Raw genomic sequence first — 15,379 nt, 5'->3', positions numbered from 1 at the left:
TACCGCCGGGGCCAGTCGTGAGCGAAGGCGCGCGGAGCTGCAGTGTCTGTACGAGGGTCCCCGGGGAGCGTAGTGGCCCAGGAGGCAGCCGCCCGGGCGCAGGTGGACGCTGCCCGCTGGACCCTCCAACTGCCGCCCCTCCCCCTGGGGATCCCGAGCTAGCAGATGGGAGGCACGGCTCGCGGGCCGGGACGGAAGGATGCGGGGCCGCCCGGAGCCGGACTCCCGCCCCAGCAGCGAAGGTAACGGCGCCGCCGGGTAACGGGCTGGAGGCGCCCGATTGAGCGGCTGGCGCTGGCAGGCGAGGTCGGGGGGCGGGGAAGGCCTGAACCCCAGCTGGAGAGACGGAGGAAGGGGTCTGGCCCCGTCCCGGGAACCGGCCCAACCCCTTCCTCTTCCATCAGCCCCCCCCCCCCAGAGCCGGGGAGGGAACTAGGGGGGGGGATACAGGGGAAGAGGAATTCTCACCCTTGGGATGATCTCTCAAGCCGTAGATCGGGGTGTATATGATAAGGAACTCTGAGGAGCTGGGACTTTTTAGCAGACTGAGGGAGACAGGGAGCAGTCGCTTTCAGAGAAGCCCTGTTGCTCAGAGCTGATAACCAAGGGTTGAACTCTTGGGGCTTTGCGGTGAGTGGTGCGATTTGGCTTTGGATATGCAGGTGAGGGGCTCTGCTGATAGTGCTTTCAGTGGATGCTATTTTGACAGATTCTCCACCGTGCTTTGTATTTTACACATAAGTGGAGAGAAGAGCCCCATCCTCGCTTCGTTTGCATGGAGACTTCCTTGGATAATTTCCTCTGATGATTTATAAGAAATCTGCAGATCTTCTTTATCTTTTTCTCTTTAAATGTGGACCTCTGGCCTGTTTTGTGTGTTTTATTCCTACTTTTGACAGAGTCAGTCACACCCAGAATTTTAGTTATTGTCATTGAAGCAGTTTTCATTAAAGATATAAACAATTGTTAGAATGTGAGCATGTTTCAAAAAGAACATTTCAAAAATATTTGTCTTTTTTTTTTTTTTACGGTTTGTATTCTTATAACACATCAATTTAGAAAACTCGAACTATTTACAAAACAGTTTTTAAAGGCAACTGAAGTATTGCAGCATATTTTAAAAGATTTAAACAAAATCTTTCCCTGCAACCCAGTCATCATAATTGTATATCATGTAGAAATGATAGAATGAAGTGCTAATGTGTTTAATTGGGAAATCCATGTTCTTGGTGGTAGATGAAATACATTATTCAGGGCCATCTTGTGGATTAAATAAATATTCTTCGTCTTTTGTGTTTCCTTACTGGGGCTGAGGCAGCGTTAAAGAAGAGAGAAATGATCTTAAATCATTTAGCATTTAGCTTCCACCATCCACCAGAAAATGGAGTGGATAAAAAGAAATGAAATTTAGAACATTGTGTAATTTAGAGGATCCCTTAATATTAGCTGTAGTTTTTCTGCAAATTATGTAGATGTTAAATAGGTAAGAAAATAAAAAAAGAAGACAGACCTAAGAAGGCCTTTTATTTCTTGCCTGCGAGAACAGAGTGTGTAGACTGGAATTATTCTTCCAATTATAGCATGTGAAACACAGGCTCAGGAGGGACGCAGTGCAGCTCATGGTAGAGCTCAGATTAGAATCCAAATCTGAAAAATACAGTGACCTGTCTCTCTTTCTTTTCCCCCTTGTTTTGATTAATTTTGGGGTTTCAGATTCAAACTAGCCTTCATTTTCAAGTAGTAAATGAAATGAGATCCCTTTTGCTAGCCCTTCTTTTTAACAACATTTAGAAAGTAAGACTTCTTTGAACTATCTCAAGAGACAAACCTAGATATCCTCTACTTTCTCTTAAAAAAAGAAAAAACTTGGGTTTCCTTTCTTCCTCTACCAAACACCCCACTTGTTTGTATTCAGTGCCAAAATGCAGTATAGACATTTATTTGTATTCATTCTTCTTTGTAGCAGGTATGAAGCAGTTAAGATACAGGATGTTTTGGAAATAAAAATTTATGTACGTCAGTTACTAACAGATTTTATCTGTAATCCTTTCAACTAGATTGGGGGATGGTGTCTATGATACCTTCATGATGGTAGATGAAACCAAATGTCCACCCTGTTCGAATGTTCTCTGCAATCCTTCTGAACCAACTCTACCTAGAAGACTAAATGTAAGTATATGAAGTGATTCTTTGTGCTGTAATTGTCTTAAGAGGAGGAAGTGCTGCTCAATGCCCAAGGTACAGTTACATCTCTTTGACAACCCGGAGCCTTTGTTTCCTTTTGGTTTTCTCTTGACTTTGGAATGTTAATTTCTGTGGTCTGAGTTTAGCTTTTCATATTGATTTTGATTTGGAGACCGCCTGTTCCTTTCAATCACTGGAATAAATTAGATGATATTAGGAAAAAATTAATATGCTACTTTTATCTAGGTTATATTTTATTGTAGGATGATATATACAGTGTACAAAAGCTCCATTTAACAAAAACAAGGAATAGAAAATATCCCTGAGTTCATAGATCTGCAGGTTTTTCTCCTACAATATAGAAAGGTAGGTCTAGCTTGTTAGTATGCTAAAGAGAACCATTTTTTAGTTTAATTTCTTCTTTTTAAATTTTATTTTTAATGATATTTGACATATAATATTAGTTTCAAGTATATAGCATAGTGATTCTACATTTATACACCTTACACAGGGATCAAAGTGGTATGTCTAGTACCAACCTGGCACCGTATGTAGTTGTTACGATGTTATTGACTGCATTTCCTATGCTATACTTTACATCCGGTGACTTATTTTATAACTAGAAGTTTATGCTTCTTAAGTTCCTTCTCCTTTTTCACCCCTCTGGCAACCATCAGTTTGAAGACACCTATTTTGCAGATGATAAATAATACGTGACAGCACAGTTTGGTTTATGAGGCACTTAATCATTTTAGAGACTGCAGAAATTTAGCTTTGGACACTGTTTTACTTAAGATAATAAAAAAACTAATTCATATTCCCTCAGCGTAGCAAGGAGAGCAGGGTTTGGACAAGTTCCATGACAAAGAGAAGGTATCCTGTGACTTTGAAATGTGTAGCATCTAATGAACAAATTATGAATAGACTACATAATATTTCACCTTCATGTTTCTGTGTTGAAGATCTAAAATTGTTTCTGAGTGAAAAAAATGACTTGTATTTTTTTTAGTCCTTCCCAACTTTTTGTCAGCTTTTGCAAATCAGTCTTTTCACTACTTACAAGATTAATATTACAAAGTGTGGGCTAAATATATTTGGAAGGTTGGTCATCTTGTTTTTTTTGTTTGTTTGTTTTTGTTTTTTGTTTTTTTTTTTGTTTTGTTTTTTGTTTTTGTTTTTTTTTTGTTTTGTTTTTTTTGTATTTTTCTGAAGCTGGAAACGGGGAGAGACAGTCAGACAGACTCCCGCATGCGCCCGACCAGGATCCACCCGGCACGCCCACCAGGGGCGACGCTCTGCCCACCAGGGGGCGATGCTCTGCCCCTCCGGGGCATCGCTCTGCCGCGACCAGAGCCACTCTAGCGCCTGGGGCAGAGGCCAAAGAGCCATCCCCAGCGCCCGGGCCATCTTTGCTCCAATGGAGCCTTGGCTGCGGGAGGGGAAGAGAGAGACAGAGAGGAAGTGGGGGCGGTGGAGAAGCAAATGGGCGCTTCTCCTGTGTGCCCTGGCCGGGAATCGAACCCGGGTCCCCCGCATGCCAGGCCGATGATCTACCGCTGAGCCAACCGGCCAGGGCTGGTCACCTTGTTTTTAATCTCCTCTCTGGAGTGAAGCGAGGTCCCTTTTCATTCTCTGTAAATGTATTTCTTTAACACGTGAAAACCTTTGAGAACCCCAGAACCACATATTCCTTGTGTTGCCCATCAGATTTCTTGGTTACTTGCTGCCAGTTAGCACCTCTGTAAGAGGCTGGTGCATTAACATGTGTCTTAAAGTTCCTTTTAACTTTAATTCAGAGTTGGCTAATGCTCATCACCTTCTAGAAGGTCAGTTAAATTGTATGTTTCAGGATCAAAATAAATTTCTTACTGTATGGTATTCAAAGTAATGGTTTTTGGGAAACAGGATTTTAGATTCTAGCCCAATGGTGTCTTTGCACACTTTGTTGAAAAATGCTTTTTGACCTCTTGGTTACACTTACAGTTCATGATCCCATGAATCTATCCCGACACCTTTTTACACAAAGTCTTTTAGTGTCATTGTTTATTCAAGATATACTTACATTCTCATTTTAACACAAGGCATCGGCTCATAGGCTTTTATTGGGTTAAGCTTTATGTTGCAGAGATTTGGGGTCAACTGGGGAGAGGGTAGTGTTTTATGTCTGGATGAAAAAGATTTTAACTTCTTAATAAGATCTTTAAGACTTGATTAATACAGTTGAAGATTCTATTTGAAATGTCAAGAGACTTCCAAATTAACAGTGTGTGTAAAGCATTCTTAAATAAAACATTATTAACCTGGCATTATCTGTCTCTCTGGATATACAGTAATTACATAGTTATTTGGTATAGTTGATCATGTACATTGCTTGGTTATTGTGATTATAAATCCAGACTAGAAATATACAGTGTTTTAAAACTATTACACTCTAGCATGTGTGAAAACTGTAGCTTCTCCTAGAACAATGGAAGGAAGATTTTATTTATAGCACAGCAGACTTGATACATAATTGATTCAGGCCAATATTACAGGAAAGGAAAGAACTCTAAGGAGAGAACCCCTTCCTGTGTGGAAAAATTCCTTCCTGGAATTCTTCAGATGGCCTGGAGATTGGAACCCTGATAATCCATAATGAATATACCTGAAGTATCATGTTCTGTTCTGGGAGCTACATTTTGAGGGAGACATAAAGTACAGCCTGATTGAGAACGTGAATAGGATAATGAGGAGCCTGACACAAGCCGTGAGAGGGAGAGAATGTAATAGGGATGGTGACCCTAAAAACTGCTAGGGGCAGGTCAGCCCCTTTTAGCTATCTGAGGGCTTTGATGTGAAATTTGGATACTTCTGTGTAGTTCCAGAGGGCAAAATAAGACTTAATTTTCAGGGAGAGAGATTTAGGTTTGCTTTTTGGAAAAAGCGTGAGTCAGGAAATCAAAGTGACATTTTTAATCTTACTGTAAGAGTTCTGTGAAAATTAAGTTTCTGTGCTCTATCTGTTCTTATTAATGTCCTGTACCTGAGACCCTCTCTTGATCACAAACAGAAATGAAGACCTCCAGAGCTAGTGTAGTCTTAATGTAGGCAGAGTAGGTGAAATACCCAGGGATGGACCCTGGACTGCAAATACCTTTTCTATCAACTTGTCATTGGTGACTGCAGTTCCTACAGAGTAATGCCTTTGAGTTAAGGTGTTCACCTTCTGTTCAAGTTTAAATATCTCTGGAGAGGTGACATATAGCAAGTTGAAAGTAAGTTTTATGTGGGGGAGAAAGTGGGCGAGGTGTTTCTGTGCATCCCCAGGGAAAGACTATTGTGGGCGCCTTGACGGAGCAGAAGGCACATTTAGTGCCAGATGTCTAGTGGAGGGAGACTGGGAATATGGAAGAAGGCATCACAGAGAGAGGAGATAATCTGAAAGGGGAAAGGGAGGGTGTATAGGAGTTTAAATATATATATTCCTTGATATATTAGGAATTATTATTACCAGTATTCTTAAAATGTTTTATAGTTTGTGAGGGTCTTTCATATATTATTATTAATTGATTCATACAACATCCTGTCCACATTCTACAGATAAACTGAGGCTAAGAAATTGGGCTAAAGCTTAAGAAACCTTTCCAGGGACTTACAACTGTTAAGCAGTATAGTCAGGACCTGAACCCAGGCCTTCTGACTTCACCTTGCTGCGTGATGTGTCCCCAAGACTAGCAGTAAATATTCATATGCATTTAAGTTAGGGAGTAAAAATGTTAAAGAAAACTGGCTGAGGTGCATGCAAATATTCATTTTGTTATATGTATCTACCTAAAACCAAACAATTATCATTCCCTAGTGTAGCCAAAGTGTCTCCTAATAGATTGTAGTTCCTTGAGAACACCTATGTTTTTGTTTTTCATTTTTTAGTATTTGTAATAGTGAGCAATAAGTGTTCATGTGAATGTTGGATGGATGGATAAGACCTTCATATTTTTTCATCCTTAAAAACAGGAATAGTTACTAGATTTAATCATTGATGCAAAAAATCTTGCATTATATTTTATAAAATATTTTTTAAAGTTATTTAGGTTACATTAGAAGGCCTTTTATATTTTTAGTGATAGTTATTAATTTTAGTATCAGACAGATTTTTCCTAGCCCATATCTCACCTCCTTTCTTTAAAACTAAATGCCAAAGTGTGGCTATTGTTGTCCTGGCTGCTTCTCAGCTGTAGCACTCTATAGTCTACGGCCATACCACCCTGGACGCGCCCCATCTCGTCTGTAGTACTCTGTAAATGTTTAATTTGATTAAATGACCTAAAAGGAGGAGGCAAGAACTAATGTTTTGCTTTTATAACTTAGATTAAGAGCTGTCTTTAAAAGAGTAGGTCAACACTTAAATATTTTCATCATTTTTATTGTTTTTCTTTATATTTTCATATTTTATATTGTTACGTAGTTCAGGTAATAGGCCAGATGTTGTTTATTTAGGTTATATTAAAATTCTGTCTTTAAAGGCTTGACCACTTTGGATCATTACTTTTAAACTTTTATCATATTCTTTAGAGAGTATAAGTATAGTTCAGAGCTGCCCTGGAATTATCTACCCCTGATCATAGAGGCTGTCAGAAATTGTCAAACAGATCGGAGTATAGTTCTTCAGGGTTTATTCAGAGAAACAGATGTTCTTTGAAATGTCCCAGAATTATTTTTTTAATGGCAGATTTAACATTTTTTTCTTAAAAAATTTTTTTAAAAATTTCTACCTAGTGATTGATTAGTATTTTATATATGATATGTATATTTAGCGAGAGAGAGGAGCATTCATTTGATGCTCCACTTGTGCGTTCATTGGTCACTCCCATGTGTGCAATGACCAGGGGTCAACCCACAATCTTGGCGTTTCAGGGTGATGCTCAACCAACTGAGCCAACCAGCCAGGGCTAACATTTATTTTTCTTGTTTTTTTCTTTCCTCCTATCACCTTCTGAAGTTTTTCTTCATTTCTTTTTGTTTGTTGTTTTAGTGTTTGGCTTTTTTATTTTCTCTTCCTCCATCTCATTTCAGAAAATCTTGATTCATTTCAGAGGCAAGTTTCTTCTGTAGGTTACTGTTTTTTGCAAAGGTTAAGCAAAATCAAGTAAAAAGAGTAGTAATATGTCTTTTTGTTCTTTAATTTATTGATTTTAGAGGGAGAGAGAGAGAAACATTGATTTGTTGTTCCACTTACTTGTGCATTGATTGGTTGATTCTTCTATGTACCCTCACTGGGGATGGAACCTGCAACCTTGGCGTCTCGGGGCGACACTTGAACCAACTGAGCTGCCTGGCCAGGGCAAGTAATAGTAGTCTTTATCACCGAGGCTCATGCTGAGAAAGAGTAGGTGTATGTGTACGGGAGAGGGAGAGAGACCCTTTATAGGAGAGTTTTTACGAGAAGTGCCAGGGCATTAGATTCTCATTCTCATTCAGATACATAAAGAATTTTAGATGATCTCAAGACTTCTTTTTTGCCTTAGAACTTGATTCAATGAACTGAGCTAGAAAGCTGCGGTAACTTATTTAGGGACCTAAGAGTAGATGATGCGGCCTGAGTTGGTTCCAGGTGATGGTCAGCATTCAGCCCCTCTGGAGAGCCAGTAGTACAGGCAGCAGGGGAACCTGGTGCCAAGTTATTTTAATTCAAAGGGCCCTGGACTGACAGAAGACCAGGGTTCAAATTCTGCCTCTGTTTTTTAATAATACATACTTTGTTATGTACAGAACACTTCACCATCATATATATATACATTGTTTTGATCATGCTTATAATGCCTCAAGATTTGGAAATGTACTTGAAGTCGTTAGTAAAAAATATAAAACAGTATGTATATATGTAGATACATATGCACGTGTGCACACACACACACACACACAGAGACACACACACACTGACAATCAAGTGCCAGATTTTGTGGTAGACTTGAAAAACTAGTGAAGATGTGAGGTTAATTAGTATGGACTTAAAGTAGTTCTAAGTGGAAGAGAGAGGACTTGAATTGGGCTTTGAAAGAGTGTACGATTTGAGTGACTGGGGAGAAAACATTCTCAGTAAAAAGACATACCTATTACAAGGACCCTAGGCTGGTTAAGGTATGGTAAAAGGACGATCTTGTGAACAAAGCAAGGGTAAGGATGGCTAGAATACTCAGGGAGTCTGAGGTTTAATATAACAAAGTTTCTAGACACCTGCTTTTTATATCTCACTTTTATGTCATTTTAACAACTGGATATGTTTTGTTGTGTTGGGAGGGGGTGAGGATTCTTTCATCCTTCCATTGGTTTTTGTGATTTTAACGGTATATTCATTTTTCTTTTCCATAGATCACCACTGAGCAGTTAACAAGAGATCATACTCAGGGCTTTCTGAATGGAGGCGAAATTAAGGTAGAACAGCTGTTTCAAGAATTTGGCAACAGAAGATCTGATACTTTTCAGTCAGATGGCGTCAGTGACTCTGAAAAATGCTCTCCTACTGTTTCTCAGGGTAAAAGCTCAGATAGTTTGCCTACGGTAAAATCCAGTGGTTCACCCAAAGTGTCCAAAGCTGTGCCTCTGACTCCAGAGCAAGCACTAAAGCAGTACAAACACCAACTCACTGCTTATGAGAAGCTGGAAATCGCCAGTTACCCAGAAATCTACTTTGTGGGTCCAAATGCCAAAAAAAGACATGGAGTTCTTGGTGGTCCAAATAATGGGGGGTATGATGATGCAGAAGGGGCTTATATTCATGTACCTCGAGACCATCTAGCTTATCGATATGAGGTGCTTAAAATTATTGGCAAGGGAAGTTTTGGGCAGGTCGCCCGGGTCTATGATCACAAACTCCGACAGTACGTGGCCCTGAAGATGGTGCGCAACGAAAAGCGTTTCCACCGTCAAGCCGCTGAGGAGATCCGGATTTTGGAGCACCTGAGGAAGCAGGATAAAACTGGTAGCATGAATGTTATCCACATGCTGGAAAGTTTCACATTCCGGAACCATGTTTGCATGACCTTTGAATTGCTGAGCATAGACCTTTATGAGCTAATTAAAAAAAACAAGTTTCAGGGTTTTAGCGTCCAGTTAGTACGAAAATTTGCTCAATCCATTTTGCAATCCTTGGATGCTCTCCACAAAAATAAGATCATCCACTGTGACCTGAAGCCAGAAAATATTCTCCTGAAGCACCATGGGCGCAGTGCGACTAAGGTCATTGACTTTGGGTCCAGCTGTTTCGAGTACCAGAAATTGTACACTTATATCCAGTCTCGGTTCTACAGAGCTCCGGAGGTCATCTTAGGAGGCCGCTACAGCACGCCTATCGACATATGGAGTTTTGGTTGCATCCTTGCCGAACTTTTAACAGGACAGCCTCTCTTCCCTGGGGAGGATGAAGGAGACCAGTTGGCCTGTATTATGGAGCTCCTAGGGATGCCGCCACCCAAACTTCTGGAGCAGTCCAAGCGTGCCAAGTACTTCATTAACTCCAAGGGCCTGCCTCGCTACTGCTCTGTGACCACTCAGGCAGATGGGAGGGTTGTGCTTGTGGGGGGTCGCTCACGTAGGGGTAAAAAGCGGGGTCCCCCAGGCAGCAAAGACTGGGTGACAGCACTGAAAGGGTGTGATGACTACTTGTTTATAGAGTTTTTGAAAAGGTGTCTTCATTGGGACCCCTCTGCCCGCCTGACGCCAGCTCAAGCTTTAAGACACCCTTGGATTAGCAAGTCTGTTCCCCGACTTCTCACTATTGAGAAGGGATCAGGAAAACGGGTAGTAAATCCTGTGAATGCTTTCCAGGGACTGGGTTCCAAGCTGCCTCCAGTTGTTGGCATAGCCAATAAGCTTAAAGCTAACTTAATGTCTGAAACCAATGGTGGTATACCTCTGTGCAGTGTGTTGCCAAAATTGATTAGCTGATGGACAGTGAGATGCTCAGAAATACATACACATGTATATATTTTTAATTATCTTGCAAACCTGAAAATGGAAAAGAGAAAAATACAAGCCATTGGTGGATATGTTTTTGTTAGACTAGGTTTTTTTTCACAAGGCAAAACATTTTTGTATAGCTGTAAAAAGAACTCAAGGGCTAATTACCTAACCAGCTTGTATTGGCCATCCTGGAATATACATTAAATGACTTTTTATAGGTCTATGCATCTTTGTTATTATTGTCAGAAGTACATTAGCCTGTCTGTTGTTATATTGGTTTAAGTCCCTTTCTGTCAAGCTAGACCAAAAAGTCTCTTCTGACTGTCTCTCACTTCTAATCTCCCTCAGCATCTGTTCCTGAGAAATAATTTGGGACATGGCAGCAGTTATGGATGAGAGCCGAAGCCAGTTCTCTTGCCCCAGCAGACCATTCTGTGGGCTCATTCTAGGTGACGGCTCACAGTGGAGTTCAGGGTGGAGGAAGCTCTGGGCAGCTGTTGGTCACCTGGGGAACTGGTGTTCCTGCTTGTTCATGACTCATTTGTTTTCTCTTCAATTCTGTATTATGTAGTGTTTTTATTTTATGTTGTAGTTATTTTTAAATTTTTTTTTTTGTCTCTGATTTGTTTCTTGGGCGCTCAAAGCATTTTACTGAGTCAGATGCTTTCCTCCCCTCTGGTCTCTAAGGAAGACAAAGCAGCTTCCTTACCCCAAGTGACCCAGACGTTAAAGGTAGACTTGGCATGCAAACTGCAGTTTCCTCATTCCTGGGAACCCCAGGGACCGGCCTCCTTGCTACATTTTTATGGACTCTCTTCCTTACAAAAGTGATCACTATCAGGTAAACATAACTGGTTTCTTTGCTTTCTCTCCTCTTTTTCCAGCTGTCTGCCACCTTACTGTGCCACAATTTTCCCACTTTCAATTTAAACCGGGGGTCAGGAACCTATGGCTCACGAGCCAGGTGTGGCTCTTTTGATGGCTGCATCTGGCTCACAGACAAATCTTTAATAAAAAAAATAACGTTAAAAATATAAAATATTCTCATGTATTACAATCCATTCATTTCCTACCACTCATGTTCATGGTTGCGGGTGGCTGGAGCCAATCACAGCTGTCCTCTGGGACAACACCAAATTTTTACTGGATAATGCGTAATGTACACGGGTCATTGTGAGGTCAGGAAGTAAACTAACTTCACTCCTTTTCATCAAGTAGTCAGCTAGCTAATTGCAGAAATCCTTTTGACGAAGAAGATGGCTAAAAGAAAAAAAGATGAGTAGTATTGTACTTTTTAGCAGGAATGGACAGAGGAATTCGCCTTTGTGGAGAGATCAGGTTCTGCAGTGTGTGTAATATGCAATGATAAAATTGCATCGATGAAACGGTCAAATATAAAGCAGCACTTTGACACATGCCATACTACATTTGCACCAAAATATCCAGCGGGGGACAGCAGGAAGAAAGCATGTCAAGAGCTACTGTGCAGAGTGCAAGCTAGTCAGCAGCAACTCCATGTTTGGACCCAACAAGGTGACTGGAATTCGGCTAGCTTTGCTGGTGCTTTAGCAATTGTGGGAAACGGAAAGCCATTCACAGATGGGGAGTATGCCAAACATTCATGCTTGATGTTGCCAATGAACTTTTTGACGACTTTTCGGATAAAGACAAGATAAACGAATAAAAGACATGCCTCTGTCAGCAAGAACTGTTCACGATTGTACCATCATGATGACAAATCAAATTGAGGCAACACAAGTGAAGGACATAAATGCAGCACCATTCTTTTCTCTCGTTTTGGGTGAGTCAACAGACCTAAGCCATTTATCCCAGTTCAGTGTAATTGCAAAGTATGCTGTCGGTGACACACTACGTGAGGAAAGTCTTGCTGTTTTGCCTATGAAAGAGACAACAAGAAGGGAGGATTTATTCAAGTCTTTCACTGAGTTTGCTAAAGAAAAACTACTGATGGATAAACTTATTCCGGTGTGTACTGATGGTGCTCCGAGCATGGTGGGGAAAAACAGGATTCATAGCACTTCTTCGTGAACATGAAAAGAGACCCATCCTAAGTTTTCACTGCATCCTACATCAGGAGGCACTTTGTGCTCAGATGTGTGGTGAGCAGCTTGGTGAGGTGATGTCGCTGGTCATTCAGGTGGTCAACTTTATTGTTGCCTGAGCTTTAAATGATCACCAGTTTAAAACACTGCTGGATGAAGTTGGGAATAATTATCCTGGTCTGCTTCTGCACAGCAATGTGTGTTGGTTGTCAAGAGGGAAGGTGCTCAGCCGTTTTGCGGCTTGTCTGAGCAAAATCCAGACTTTTCTTGAAATGCAAAATGTTGAGCATCCTGAGCTAGCTAACACTGAGTGGCTCCTGAAGTTCTATCTTGTGGACGTGACTGAACATCTGAACCAGCTAAATGTGAAAATGCAAGGCGTTGGAAATACAGTCTTATCCCTTCAACAAGCAGTGTTGACATTTGAAAACAAGCTGGAACACTTTATTGCTGACATTGAAACAGGTCGTTTACTACACTTTGAAAAATTGGGAGAGTTTAAAGATGCATGCACAGCAAGTGACCCTGCTCAACATCTTGATTTCCAGCAGCTAGAGGGCTTCACATTTAATCTCCTGCAGTCATTCAAAGCACTCTTTGGAGAATTTCGTGAGCGCACTCGTCTTTTTAAGTTCATCACCCATCCACACGAGTGTGCAGTGGACAGTGCCAACCTGAGTTACATTTCTGGTGTCTCTGTCAGAGATTTTGAGCTACAAGCTGCTGACCTGAAGGCCTCAGCCATGTGGGTGAGTAAGTTCAAGTCACTGAATGAAGATTTGGAAAGACTTGCACGACAGCAAGCAGAGTTGGCGAGCAAACACAAGTGGGGAGAAATGAAAAAACTTTAACCCGCGGACCAGCTGATTGTCAAAACTTGGAATATGCTTCCCATCACATACCGCACACTGCAGCTTGTGAGTATTGCTGTACTGACAATGTTTGGCTCTGCGTATGCATGTGAGCAGTCTTTCTCACATCTAAAGAACATTAATACCAACCTACGATCACGCTATTTAGCGGATGGAAGTCTCAACGCCTGCATGAAGCTTAACCTCACCACGTATCAACCAGACTACAAAGCCATCAGCAAAACCTTGCAGCATCAGACGTTGCATTAATGGTAAGAAGTGCATTATTCATCATTGGTTAGCAACAGCATAACAATGTTATTAAAAAGAATTCAGAGACTTATTGTACTTTAAAAGTGTTGGTCTTACATAAAATGCACATATTTACTTGTATTTAGTGTTAAACATATTGTATGACTCTCACAAAATTACATTTTAAAATATGTGGCGTTCATGGCTCTCTCAGCCAAAAAGGTTCCTGACCCCTGATTTAAACCAAAGACTAGTCCCTAGATCCGTGATGGCGAACCTTTTTATAAAAACCACCCACTTTTGCAGTGCTGGTCAACCCGATCCCTCCCACCCACTAGTGGGTGTTTCACCTTTCATGGTGGGCCAATCGTGGCGCCATTTGGTTGCTCCACTACTGCCCACCATGAAAGGTGGACCGCCCATTAGTGGGCGGGAGGTACCAGGTTGACCAGCCCTGCAAAAGTGGGCGGTTTTTATAAAAAGGTTCGCCATCACGGCCCTAGATTCTGAATGAACTTCAGTTATAACAAGAAAATTTAGAGACTGGTAGTTATCTGTTTCATTTCTCTGTATTCAACATCCTTTCTTTTTCTCTGCAAGATTTAAGCAGGACTGGTAATAACCTAATTGTTAACGAAATGTTATTAAGACAGGTGGAGAAGAGGCAGTAACCAAGTACCTCACTGTTGCTGGTTCTATATCCCCTCCCCCCACCTTCCTCTGCTTCCAGCCTCCACAGAAACAAGTGTGTGCCAAATTCTGTCCTTAGTGTGCACCCTGAAGGAAACCATTGCTTCTTACCACTTCGTTCTCAGGATTAGCCAGTGCCTTTTCTACTCTAGAATTTGGACTCTGCAAACTACAAGAGCAGGAGGCTTCTTTCTTTGGGCAACAGAGTAACAAAAAGAAGAAAAATATCATGGCATATTATTCAAGGAACTTCTGCCTTATCCAAAAAGTATTTCCGATTGTGATAGCACAGGCTGTGAAAAATGAGAATGAGCAAATGACCAGAGCCTTCCCTGATGGCAAGGAAGTGTCCAGACTGAAGCCTCAGCCTCTGAAAGGAGGGTGTCCTGGTACTTCTGGTGACTAAGCAATTTGACTATTAGAGCTTTCACAGCCTGACCAGGCGGTGGTACAGTGGATAAAGCGTCAGCCGGGGACACTGAGGACACAGGTTTGAAACCCTGAGGTCACTGGCTTGAGCACAGGCTCACTAACTTGAACATGGGGTCACTAGCTTGAGTGGGATCATAGACATGACCCCATGGTCACTTGCTTGAAGCCCAAATTTTCTGGCGTGAAGCCCCAGGTCACTGGCTTGAGCCTAAGGTTGCTGGCTTGAAACCCCAGGTCACTGGCTTGAGCCTAAGGTTGCTGGCTTGAAGCCCAAGGTCACTGGCTTGAGCCCAAGGTCTCTGGCTTGAGCCCTAGGGAGCTGGCTTGGGTAAGGGATCACTGACTCAGCTGAAGCCCCCTGGTCAAGGCACATAGTAGAAGCAATCAATGAACAACTGATATCCTGCAACTATGAGTTGATGCTTCTCATCTCTCTCCCTTCTGTCTGTTTCCATCTATCAGTCTGTATCTCTTTCTCAAAATAACAATAATAATAATAACAACAATAACCTTCACAATTTCCTTTACTCCTGGTTTACAAAAGGCAATGGAATACATTCCTCCTTTAGGTCCCTCTGACTCCTGCTTAATTCTCTAGCTTGCGAAGTTGGGTCAAATCTCCTGTGTTATCTGGGCAGAGCATATGTTGAGGTGGTTTTGCCAGTTCCTATCAGTATGGAAGACTTGCTCTTTCAAGAAAACTGTCCAGAGAACTCTACCCCAAACAACTGACGTGCACTAACCTCCTGTTTGTGTTTTTAGTGAGAGGTCTCCCCGGTCAGCCAGCACTGTGTGGCAGAGGAAAAGCAAACCCGGGGCTAAAGCTGGCGTGAGGTCTGTTCCTGTGTGTTGAAAGGACAGTAAGGTTATTGAAACCGGGTCAAGTGACAGGATATGGACAACCTGTGACACTAGACAAATTCTAGAAAGTTCTAGGGAGGTGAATGGATGCGTTTCTGCCTAAATTTG

At 41.6% G+C, this 15,379-nt stretch overlaps 1 protein-coding gene across 1 annotated transcript; it reads left to right on the top strand.

Annotated features, from left to right (window-relative positions):
- DYRK3 (dual specificity tyrosine phosphorylation regulated kinase 3) lies at window positions 1-11,164 on the top strand. The gene is made up of 3 exons (XM_066361891.1): window positions 1-242; window positions 2,058-2,169; window positions 8,533-11,164. Exons 1-3 carry the CDS (start codon window positions 166-168, stop codon window positions 10,105-10,107), a joined length of 1,764 nt encoding a protein of 587 aa, XP_066217988.1. The 5' UTR covers window positions 1-165; the 3' UTR covers window positions 10,108-11,164.
- The last annotated feature ends 4,215 nt before the right edge of the window (window positions 11,165-15,379 follow it).

This window comes from Saccopteryx leptura, chromosome 2 (genome assembly GCF_036850995.1).
Source record: "Saccopteryx leptura isolate mSacLep1 chromosome 2, mSacLep1_pri_phased_curated, whole genome shotgun sequence".
NCBI classification, from domain to species: Eukaryota; Metazoa; Chordata; class Mammalia; order Chiroptera; family Emballonuridae; genus Saccopteryx; species Saccopteryx leptura.
Note: the sequence above shows the minus strand (reverse complement) of the source record. Positions and strands in the feature narration are given on the sequence as shown.

Excerpts from the sequence above, each read along its gene's own strand:
- DYRK3 (XM_066361891.1), top strand. The coding sequence starts at position 166 with ATGGGAGGCACGGCTCGCGGGCCGGGACGGAAGGATGCGGGGCCGCCC. Across the intron at positions 243-2,057 it reads CTCCCGCCCCAGCAGCGAAG|ATTGGGGGATGGTGTCTATG; the intron begins GTAACGGCGCCG and ends CCTTTCAACTAG. Across the intron at positions 2,170-8,532 it reads CTCTACCTAGAAGACTAAAT|ATCACCACTGAGCAGTTAAC; the intron begins GTAAGTATATGA and ends TCTTTTCCATAG.